Genomic DNA, 12,580 nt, shown 5'->3' on the forward strand with positions numbered 1-12,580 from the left:
AGTACTCAAGTGATACACCACCACAATTTGCAGATTCTAAAGCGTTCACAGGGCACAAGCGTTGTGCTGCCACACATTTCAAACGTGAACAAAAACAGATTGCTAACATGAATACAATACACACTTTGCTTTTATCTTATATTTACCGCGACGTGTTCTGTGATTCCTGCGGTGTAGATGGTCTCTTTTCCGTTGGAGTCTCTCCAGAACCACGTGATGCCGTCGGGAACGGGGTCGGACGCCACTTCACAGATGAGCGTGGCGTCTCCGCCCTCAACGATGGTGAGAGTCGACAGGGAGCTGTCCCGGACCTCCGGCCTGCCTACAGGACCAGCGGGGATAGGACGGTCGTCAGGGACATTTCATGTAGAAGACAGTGGGGGTGGGGGTGGGGGGGGGGGCGTTTGCAGTGCGGAGGGAGTAACAGATTGAAGTGGTTTGAACACATGTACAGTGGTTCAGACACGAGGGGAGAGTTCTAGGTGTAGAGTAGAACATTAATATGAGAATGACACAAAACGTAAGGTGGAATAAAAATGGATCATACAAAAAGTTGCTTGTAGGGAACCAACCGCGTTCAAAAATTAAAATGAATCCTGTCTTTAGGTCCAGTTATCCAGTTATCCCTAGATTGAAAAAGAAGATTGGCAAGTTGGGCCTTCAGTGTGGCACTCTCGTTGGACATACCCGTCACTGTCCAGCGAAGCCGAAATACGTGACTTTGTTTGCAATCCCGTAGAGCAGGCTGTGATATTCCAACCACGCGTCAACTCCCATCCATCTCAGTCAGTCGATCCAAACCTCTCTTAACGCACAGCACAATTGATTCAAAGCATGGAAACATTTCACGTGATTAAGTGTGATAAATGACCATGTGTGTGGAAGAAAACCACCTCTTTCGGTCGCTTTGGCTTTTAGTAATGATTTTATTGATATCCGTTATTTCAAGTAATGCCATGTCATAAATACGGCATCTGCCGTGCCGGACACGTGAGGAATAGGGCCGATAACACGCCTCGAGTCTGTCAGGCGTAGTGATGTGTGACCAGATCATCAAAAATTGAAGAAAAGTCGTACCATTTGCGGTTCGATAAAGGACAGCCTCTGCTAGCGACATTCGAGAATTACGTAGTGCTACTTTCCCTCGTGATCCAACATTCCACGATAGACGACTATGATCGACCTTAAGGTCAAATTCGGATTCAACACGAAAGTTGGAGCTGCCAGAGTTGTTGCAAAACCAAATTTTGCGTATGGTTATCGTCAGAGTGGGAAATATTCAACAAAAAGTTTCGGGAATAGCAAAAATAGGTCATATCTGGAACCTCAGAATTCTACAAAAATGTAGACTAAAATGACACAGTAAACTTTTCTTTGACTTGGGGTTAGGATTATCTTTGGTAGGGACTTTACATATTGTTTTCATTACAGAACTTCCTGGGCGTATAAAAACAATGCGTACATATACTCCTTTATTCTTGACTTGATATGCATCCTGCATTCTTCAGTGCTCACGATAGGGGAAATCCCCAAATCGTATACTATCATTTAAATATCGCAAAACTCTGCAAAACTCGCAACAGGTTCTATGAAAGAGGAGACGTTTTGTGACATTGAGCTTTGTTCTACCCACCAATGTATCTTGATAGGCGCCGGGCCATAAGTCCGTCACATGTGCCTGATCACGTACTGGCAGTTCTCATTAAACATGATGTATGGCTCCGCTCATCTGGCGACCCTGGCGGGTTCATTGGCACCAACGATCCCTGTCTGGGCGGGCTAATCAATCGGCTGGTCGGGCAGCGCACCTTCGTCTTTGATCCCCGCGCGGAGGTTATGCTTATGAACCGCCTGTAACCTCATTATTCCAGGTGAACTACGATCCGTGCACGCACATTCCAACCCCGAACAAAGTTTGATCACTGCCTATCAGATCCTACAGAAGACGATGTTTCATCCAATCACGTTGGAAACGCCGCACTTTTTGCTACCGACACATATATAGATTTATTCAAAGAGTGCTTTGGGCTAATGGTTAGTGATCCCTCTTATTGATCATAAGGTCAGAGCACGATCCCGGCCTCGGCCCTAGGTCGGTGGACCCCGATATGAACACTACTGGTAAAGGTTGTGGTTCTTCATAGGCACGCTGTAATCTATTTGTCTCTGTATTTTGAAAGAGCCACGTCTTGAGATCTTTATCATTATACATTACAATTAAGTAGAGGTACACACAGTAGAGGAACTTTATAGCCTAACCTGCTCACCTGGGACCCTTATTACTGTTGTAGGATGAGACCCTTCACTTCAGCCAGGCTCATCAACTCTAATCTCTATCAATCCAGCGCCTCGCCGTAGATGAGACAAGATGCACCCATGTACAATATACGCGTACATACCTCAGTTCATCTGACAGTTACACATTGTGTATAGGCCGGGGAGAAAATGACGCCTTTTCTTTGCTACAGTCACTTTGAACAGTCGATGTAAGAATATATAGTAGATATTGCACTTTAAAGTTGTTCTGCTTCTAAACATACTTGTGCTTGTACAATATATGTGCAATTACAATGTGATGTTACAAATACCAGTACCTGATACATTTCAATTTCACATTGCTAAACTGTATTTGCTGGATCCCTTCGGCCGAAATCTAACAAAGAAAGGAATCCCTACCTACTGATTCTGTTTTCGGGGCCGTAACCGTTTTGCTAGGACTTAGTTTTTAGACACACTTTAAGAACGGTATGTTTGAAGTGGCAGATATACACAAACACGTTAGACACAAAAGTATTTCTACTGTATGAAAGTGGATGTGTCCAGATGGGTACCCTTCGTTCCCATCCCGCAATCACAAGACATCTGTACTAAGTTCTATATCAGTTTAGTTTTCCTGAGGTGACCTGTTGGGATGAGGCTAATCCTGCCGTAATAGATATTTAACGATCTGAGCGTGATTAATGACGGACTTCCGACCTACAACGATGTGATATCGACCGCTATTTTTCTGTTTTGCCGATTCTTCATGCGGATGATGTATTTTCAACGGTCGGCTGGGGTTTTCTTAAAACAAAGTGCATTGACCTGATACATTACCAATAGTAATGGAACTTAATTAAGAATAACTAATAGTTTTACGCTAAGAAGCTTTTATACCTTTTGCCGGAGGAGCAACGCCGGCAATAAAGTAGCGAATAAGCAATAAAAAGACGACAAAAAAAACAAAAAATATACCATATTAATCGATGATTTGTTGTACTAAAATTGAGAAAAGTTTGAAACTTTTGCGTCTAATTATTTGCAGCTGCATGTACAAATCTTTACATCACTACGATAAAAAAGTAATAAGTATTACAATGGAATAAGATTTTAAGGACGGACAATAGAGTTTTGCTTGATTGTGTTCCCTTACCGACCACATCGATGAAGGTCTCCTTATCCACGCTAGCAAATCCGGGACTGGTGGCGACGCATGCGTATTTCCCCTCCACATCATAATTGACGGGAGACAGCACCAGTGGGTTGCCCATGTACAGCTCTGTATTCTGCCGCCGCCACCTCACCTGCGGCCTGGGATTTCCCTCCGCCACACACTCCAATGAGAACCCGTCCTGCCCGTACAGCACGCTGACTTTAGTGTCAAACGTCTGCCTAATTCTCGGTGTAACTAGGGATTTCGCATAAATAGAAGTCAGGTCTATAATCATACCTTGTATATCAAAAGGAAATGATATCTGGCACGAAGAAATTACTTTTTAACTAAATTTTAACTATTTGATGCGACGTAACAAAATACGTTAAAGGTTGTTACACAGGCCAAGTTCAGAACGCACCTATGGTGGTGTCACAAGTCAAAAACAAGTCATGTTTTGATACTCGAATGTGTCTCAAAGAGTCTTACATGTACACAGGCGTTCTAGTGTTAAAGAGAACTTTTAAACGATAGAAGAACGCGTGTAAACCTGTAGGAAGTATCGTGATCCGACACAGAACCTCCAATGTAAACGTGTAGGAAGGAATTCATGTTCTTACACAGAACCTCCAGTTTAAAGGTGCCGTAGCCGTCTGGTGGGATCCCGTTTTCCGCGATGCATTGGTAAATCCCTGCGTCCGAACTGGAGACTCTGTCCAAGTGAAGAACCTGGCCTCTGCATAGATAGACATGTAGCAAATGTAGAACTGAGAACGTGACTTTCGTTTTTAGGTAAGTGGCTTGAATCACGGATGACACAAATCGATCATTCTAAGAGTCCGTTAATCAAAGCTCAGTACCTCAGTAACCAATCACGATTTTTAAGTTAAAACTTAGAAGATGTCTAAGTCCCAGAATAATCACATTTCCATCTCCTTCCGCGTGTTAAGCAGATATAATCGCCTCACCTGTTGTCCACCCTGAAGGGCAGGGCGTGGCCGACCTTCCTCCAGTCGACGTCAGCAGGCGGGTTGCTATCCACGTGACACGTGACGTTCAGCGACTCTCCTTCCATCACACGTGACGTCTTTGGCGTCACCGTCACCGTGGGTGGATCTGGCAACATACAGATGAAGTGTTGAACGGGAATCATTATGTTGTGAAAATAAAAAAGATTTTTCTTCTAAATGAATTTCACTCATATCAGTCTTGGTTAGTTAGGACGGGGATTTTGTTAGATGTGAACACAACACACGTATTCACGGTTATGGCTTATGCTTTTAAAATCCGTGATCCACTCTTCCAGTAGCGCTAACTGCATCCTGACAGGCCAGAGATGCTTGTGTGTATGTTCAACTGCCCTCTATTGTATTCGTTATGGAAATATTTCGGACAGGCCTCTGATAGCTGGTGTCGGAATGTACACATCATTTTTGACCTTGAACCGCCAGATTGAAATCATCAGCAGATGTGCTGCGTTATCACTGATATATTGTAATCAAAACGTTTTCCTAAAACCTGCACGCGCCTGATATCGTTCAGCAGAGTTACCGTTAAAGTTCAGATCTGTATCGCACGTTTAGAGATCAGCAGGGGGAGATGTTATCAGGGTCATCCGGCTATCGACGCACAGTAATCCGGAGTTATACGGGAGATAGCCTGGGAGATAGTAAACTGAATTTTCTAATACGGATGAACGCCAAAACAGATAGATAGATAGGAGTTAAGATGTAGAAGATATGAATATTTCTGACATAATTCGAAGGTGCTGTAATTGTTTATGTCAAATGATGGCAGCTTTGTTGCGATAAAAGATGTAATATTTCCTCACGCACGCCTGAGACGTACCAAACGTAGCGACAACGTTACGAAAGTGAAGTCTTACGCAGGGTTGTGCCATTTTTGCCCAGGGATATCTTGAGAATACAGTGCTACTGCGTTTTATGGGTGCAACTGTTTCTCATTATTGTCTGTGTGACAGCTAAGTGTATTATATAACAATATTAGTATATTCTAAAACTATGAGGTGGCTATAACTTTCACAGAAAATGTCATTCACTTAGCTATTTCTCAAATTATTATTCACCTTCCCAGAGGTAGACTATTTTGTTTCTAATAGTGTATAAATGGAGGTCCCTGTAGCTCGACTGGTGGCAGCCTCATAGTTGAGCTCCTGGTTCCAATTGGTTGGCAACTGGGAGACCCCGTTTCAATCCTGAGAGTGGCATCTTGGTTGGGGCTGCATCCGTCTTTCAGAAGGGACGTAAAATGAGGGCAACCCCTCCTCGCATAAGTATACCCTGATACTAGAACAGCAAGAAAAATTGTTGTCCTGTTTGCTACTATGCACTACAGGGCTAAGGGTATGAACGACCGACCGAACGGTCGAACGGTCGAACAAACGAACGAAAAGTATATAAACTTCTTCCCCCAGAAGCACCGTCCTGTCAGGTTAAAGCTCCCAATTTCGCGACCCATAACAGTTCTTATCGATATATCTGAAGTCGCCCATGCCATCAGATAGGGGCAACAGTTGCGGATGGATCATTGGTCAGAGGGGCTCTTGATGGGCCCTACAGGGGGAAGCCAACCGTTGGCAATTGTATGGAATTCCAAATTCATTAAATGTACTTATAGTTGCTAGTACAGGACTTAAAACCGTTTGGGAAACACTAATTTATCAGCCGAATTTCTGCAAGCTACAACGCATTGAGCACGTTTGATATTCAGTATGTACAACTCTATAAAACATCAGTGAAGTCATGTGTTACATATGTTAAATGTGAGTGGACCAAAAACTCATTCACAACTCAGCCCCAATGTAGTAATCGTAATGTTGTGACATTAACTGACGTCCTACAAACCGCTACTACACTGACTGGTGGAGTACACCGCTACACAACATGTAATGAGTAGCATACAATATGACACATACCCATCGGTGTGAGGAGTGGGAATGAATAACAACAAATCTTGACTTTTAATTTGGTTTATTGCAACAATGCTTGGCAAACTAACGAGACATCATCAATTGCGCGCGTAGAAAATGAATCTAATTAAATCAAAGCTGTCAGTATTTCATATGTGCGAAAAAAAATTAGTGCAATGAGGATTGAGAGATGAGTGACAGACAAACTATTCTAAGGGTTTAATGAGCAAACGATAGAAGTAGAGAAGAAGTATGAGTCCTTGTAGTCTGAACACAGACAGTTTACGAACAGGTAACGTAAACTGGCCTAACGGGATCCGAAAACTTAATTTTTGTCTTTCACAGTTCCAAAAGTACATTGAAAACTGTATGCATAAAAGTCAATGTGTCTCGATCCTTACGTTTGTCCTTTACTTTTACAACTATTATTGTTCTGTCCGGTTAGACCAGCTTTCCGTTGGACGTGGTACTTACATCTGACGTTAAGGACCTTGACGGCTGTCCTGGCCTTCACCAGGGACGGGAAACCCTGGTTTGCCTTGCAGGACAGGTTCGCGCCATTGTCCCATTTTGTTAGGTACGGGATCACCAAGTTCAGCATCACTTCACCCTTGTTGATGCCCTCCTTGAAGGCGTCGTCCGGCAGCTTGTAGGGCCTGGTGCCGTTGTACCATGTCAGGCGGGGAGGGGGCCTGCCCCCTACCGAGGTGCACGTCAACATCAGCCCCTGGCCTGCCTTACGAGGGGCAGTGTCGCCAATAATGTCGGGCGGGCCCGACAGTGGAACTGTAGTATGACGTAATGAATGCTAATTTCGCTTTGTGTAGTCAAGAACAAGAAACAATTGCACCAAGTACCCTATACTAGAACTATCCTATTGTTGTACTTTTGTGTAAAAATGGCACGACCCGGTGTGTTTCGTTTCGACCTTACTTCTATTACTACTAAACTGAGCTCTAGTACGTGGAACCGATGCAATTGTGTCTTTGCAGCAAATTTCATTTTTGCTTTGTTATTGCACAGTTGGATAGCTTTGGCCATTTTTGACCACGGTGGCAACATTTCAGTTAATGAGTGCAAAAAATTAATCATGCAGTGCGTCATATTGGCGTGTGAAAGCAAGCTACATTACATGGCTAACCAGTATGCAATGAACGCACGTACATGTAGATAACAAGAGTGAAATATCAAGTATGGTACCCTGACTCTTACCAAGGACATTATATGGGATCTTATAGTGAAAATTTACACTACAGTTATAAATGCTACATATTCATTTTCAATTTACGAGGAGTGTCATTTCTATTCACTAGCTTACAGCTCAAGATATGTTCAAACACGTCTGAGTTTCTTTGCGTTACATCAAACATAGCACCCAGACTCGCCCTCAGATAGCTCTCTCAGACACTCTCGCCACTCAAAGAAACAAGTTCCATTGGTGAAAGGTTACGCTTTCTGATCAGTTCCATTTGTACTGATAACAGAAATGAAGTGATATATGGAATGCCTGCGGCTGTCAGTCATCACTTAACGTTACACATTATATCTCACCACTTTGCAGACGTATAAGTTGTGATCCATTACGTACCTACTACTGTAAGGGTGGCGTCAGCAGTCTCGTCCAGCGACAATGTGCTGCATCTGTAGTCCCCTTCGTCTGAGTTAGCTGCGCGTAAAATCTGTAGGTTGTGTTCCCCTCTGGAGGTGTCTCCAAGGATTCGGTATCTACAGCAAGGGGTATGGGGTGGAAAAATAATTATTTACAAAAAGACTGTGTGGGGGGGGGTGGATGTCATGGGATGTTGTTGTATGTTTTTTATATGTAGTGTTATATGTATGACATGACAATTTCCTGGCACAGACTTACTATTGGTATAATTGTTATATCATTGATTCGTGGGTGATATTGGTATTGTTGATAAACTGGAGAAGGTAGTAGAAAATAATCTGTTGCTTTTATGTAGTGTTTTCGTATGATGTTGTTTTAGAACCCAGTGGGAATATTCCAGTTGTTTGAGTTGTCACATGTTAATGTAACTTATCAAAGTACACACGAAGCACAAAACAACAAGTATTGATAAATAAACAGATGGAAATAAAAGACATCATATCACTTCTAGCTTACTAGAATATACACTATACTATGATTCATGTGTATGGGAAATGACAACTGATAATGTTATTTGCGTTCCAAGGTTATCTTGTTTCTATCACATGCAGTAAAGCTTGATATATAACCTTCATATGGCATTTTGTTCTCATGATTTACATGAACTTGTGGTCCCTTGGGGGAACGAACGAGGTATTTATGTGTAAGTTGAACCCATAAATCTGAACCTTTATGTTTATCATTGCCTAGAAGTTCAGTTTTGAGCTTTGTGATGCATACCGTATTTTCATCCATCTAAAAAGATCAGGAATTTCAACGCGTGTGTCATACTTTGTGGAAAATGTACTTTGCCAAGTTCTTTTCATCCAAGTATAGCAGTTGAATTCAAGCTTGTAGATAATGGGTCTTTGTCAGAATATGTACTGCTATGATATAGTTATAAAAGTAGTTAAGGTAATGCCAAGCATACCTTCCCTTGAAGCGTTTCGCGATGACGTTACCACTAGAGATATGACGCATATCCGGCGGACCGTACCACTGTACCATCTCCGAAGGGGGTAGTCCGTCAATGGTGCAGTGGAGCGTTACTGTGTCTCCTTTCAGGACATCAGAAGACTTTGGTCGCTCTCTGTAAGACGCTCCGTCCACTAGGGCGGAAGAATATCAACATCATAGTATTAATTAGATCATAAAATTGATTAGATCATACAACCCAATTGCTTTCTGCAACGTCATTCTCTGACGTCCAACTAAGATGGGGAAACATTTTTGTAACATATCTTTGACACCTTGGCGTAACTTGAAACTGCGCAATTAAAACCAGACGATGTCTAATATCACGTAGTTTATCCCTTTTTGCATTTCTTGCATAAAATTCATACAGGAAAACCTTCTGTTGAAACGTTTATGACTTTTATTGATTTCCGACATGTATCAAATAGTGATGAAATTAGCGAAGGCAATCCAGAGTACAATTCTTTATATTTACATCTAGGTCAAGCAAATCATGATTAGCCAAAATCGTAGAAGGAACACTATTTCGATTCAAGTCGTACGATACGATTTGATATTGTTGTGTGCATAGTAGTATCATTTTGTGCCACATCCACTTCAGTAACAGAGCATTTGAAGGTGCCTTAGGAAGACAGCTGGCACTACCATAAAATAAACACGATGTTGGCCGTAAGAGAGAAAAACGCCAATATTTCAATTGCAATAAACTCACAACCGAGTAAAGTGAGCCGTTAGAAGCGAGTGTTACGTATTGTTAGTTTGAATCATCTGAGGTCATTAATCGTGACATAACTCAGTGATGGCCCCATTGAACGGGCCCATTAACATACGTCTCCACAGTAATGCCGGAGATGGCTCGATAAGACTGAAGCCGAGAGCTATAAAACCTGATAGCTTCCTTGCAGCCTCGATAACAATCAACCTTTCTGGAAGATTAACAAGCTTATGAACCCTGATGATGTATAACTTGGTTTGAATCAGACAGGCGATTGTAACCAGATTCCCATCCCTGTAGCCTCACGTTATTAGTATATCAGCAGGGGCACATTCAGCCTATCTGTCGAGAATTATGATGCCATTACCCTAGTTGGTATTGAGGTGGAGATGTGGTAGTAAGAAGTAATTGAAAAAAGTAGAGACTTAAAAGTGCGTGGAAAGACATAGTTTCCAGATAGGATTTTCGCCATCGCAATCTATATATAGACGTTGCTCCGTCACCCACCAACGCATACAATTTTCATAAACAAATGCTGGTAGTTTTCAAAGAGTCCAATTTTACCAGAGGATTACACTGACGCAGGGGAAGATGTGGGCCGAGATCACAGTTCATCTGAAGCTGACATTAGGGAAGATTAAGTTCGTATAGAGAGATTAAGGTCACGCGATGTCACGTGTAGGTTATTGGGGGTGGGCATTGACTCGGATGACTTGCATTTTATACATCTTAATTGACTGATAATTCTAATAAATAACAATGTTTAAAAGTTTATTTGACCTCTGCAGAATTGCGGATGTAATTACACAGTGGGTATCCCATTATATCCGTTCTGGGAAGGGGGAGAGACAATTACATATTGTTTGGTTTCCAACAACATCCCTGTCGCTGCAGTTTTGCATCTGCGTTCGTTTGGTTCGTCTGTATTGTATTACATACCCTGTAAACCGCCTCATGTTTGGTATCTATGTACCGAACAGTGCAAGCTGTATATCCGGACAGAGTGTTGGTTTTAAGCAACTGTACATTGGGACAGAGGGAACCGAAAATTTGAGCTTGGCACTGCAGTCATTCAAAATTCCACAAACAACTAATGTGTCTGAATATGCCTTGAGATCGCGAGGTCATCTCATCTCTGGTAAGTGGAAGGCCCGTCGTCAGAGAACTGGTTCACATGTAGCTGTTTTTGTGCCAGCCCATCCATCACGTATCTGGGGTACTGACCCTGCAAACGGCACAATGATCTGCCGCGAATGTAGTCTGTACTGTAGTCTTGTGGGCCAGGTGTCCTGATGTGATATAGCGAAGGTCCTATTGGCATGAAAGTTCATCTGAGTTGGAAATATACATTATAATCTGTTCTCCAACCAAAAAAATGGACTCACTGTCATTTGTGACTCAGTCTTCTTCGGCTAGCTGTCTGAGTAGGAAATTCTGAGTTGGATAACAGTTTATCTCGTGATAGGGCAGCTCCTGCATACGTCAGGAGTGACTTTGGAGTTAATCCAGCAGCGTGCGTTTTCTAAGCCGTTGGCCTGTACGTTGGCTGTGGTTCAAATTGTTAATGATATACGTTGTTGGTCGGGAATCCTGATCTATAAAGAGCACAGATGGAAACTGGCCTATAACGTGTTCTGTGTTTGATCAAATCATACAATGTAGTATGACGTAGTGGATAAGCGTTACGTAGTCGACAACGGTACACTTATTGTCGTGCATAACTGAGATGGAAATTCATATACATGCTGTGACTTTTATTTGCACATGGACATAAAACTGATATCTATCTGAGTGTGACCATCGAACATTTTTGAGCAACGCCTATCCCATGCGTTATCGACTTATGACATCTGATCTTCTTGCACCAAAGTCTGTCGTGTCGACCTCCAAGTCTATCTCTCCCAACCAGACGCTGTCGTGTTCCCTTTTCAATTATTTCATAGCCGGAAATAGACTTCAGCACATATACCTGAGCATTAATCTTTTAAACTCTCAATCTTCCTGACATGCATGGTCTGTCGCCCGTGGCATGCGGGTCGATGAACATTTCATAGTTCGTTTTTCTATCTATTCTTCGTTGGACTTCCTAAACGAAATGAAAATGAAATCGCCCTAGTTTCCATCCAGTCGTGATTGGTTTTACATGGATGGTAATAGTGTAACAAAGGTCTGGAAGGAAATGGTAGGTCGACACAAAGTTTGCTTTTTATCATTCAAGCTGTAGAAGCAACCAACCGCTTTCTTGCGGAATAAATTTGCGTTTCGACATCAACTACACATCGGAAAACATTATAAAGTCATTCCCTAAAAAGCTTGAAATGGAAAGGACATACCGGAATTAGAGTGCAAAACAAAACAGGCAATTTGAGGATCACATCATCTAGATTGACATTGACGGATATCTAACACAACACTAGTCAGCATCCGCCCTCAAGAGGCTAAAATCACCACTATGTACGGTTTTATTCCCAACCCAATAAAGAAGATTGCCTTTGAGAGTGTTTCCTTTATTGGCATGTCGCTAAGTTGCAAGTCTCCCTATCCCCGGGAGAGAGTGACTCCCGTGAAGTTACGCCTTCTGCGTACGAAGAGATCGAACTTCATCTTCTGTGGCCCTGACCCTATGGGTCAGGAGTAGACGGAAAAGGACACCATTTAAAAGTGACCTGTCTACCTTGATAGACAGGTCGGCTACGGAAAGGTTGACATGTATTCCGATCGAGAGGGATTGGAAATGAAAAATTTGCAAGAAGGAGTAAAGGTGCTGCAAAGTTTTGATCTAAGAGGCCAAATCTCAGTTTCATCCGACCTGATATAGTCAGCTGAAGCCGGAATGCACGTGATGATTTTTCGAGGCTTGGAATGATCGCTGAGTGGGAAGGAAGTCTGTTCCCAACGGTT

General features: G+C 42.5%; 1 protein-coding gene across 3 annotated transcripts in view; it reads right to left on the reverse strand.

Annotated features, from left to right (window-relative positions):
- The window catches only part of LOC136431040 (kin of IRRE-like protein 1), a 34,907-nt gene that overhangs the window by 3,389 nt on the left and 18,938 nt on the right, over positions 1–12,580 (reverse strand). For all 3 annotated transcript variants that reach the window (XM_066422233.1, XM_066422231.1, XM_066422232.1), the window contains exons 2-8: positions 8,921–9,098; positions 7,930–8,066; positions 6,816–7,127; positions 4,381–4,528; positions 4,033–4,148; positions 3,413–3,667; positions 147–322 (exon numbers count right to left, since the gene is read on the reverse strand). In XM_066422233.1, the coding sequence (XP_066278330.1) occupies positions 147–322; positions 3,413–3,667; positions 4,033–4,148; positions 4,381–4,528; positions 6,816–7,127; positions 7,930–8,066; positions 8,921–9,098 (1,322 nt within the window). The remainder of the gene's footprint in view (positions 1–146; positions 323–3,412; positions 3,668–4,032; positions 4,149–4,380; positions 4,529–6,815; positions 7,128–7,929; positions 8,067–8,920; positions 9,099–12,580) is intronic.

This window comes from Branchiostoma lanceolatum, chromosome 3 (genome assembly GCF_035083965.1).
Source record: "Branchiostoma lanceolatum isolate klBraLanc5 chromosome 3, klBraLanc5.hap2, whole genome shotgun sequence".
NCBI classification, from domain to species: Eukaryota; Metazoa; Chordata; class Leptocardii; order Amphioxiformes; family Branchiostomatidae; genus Branchiostoma; species Branchiostoma lanceolatum.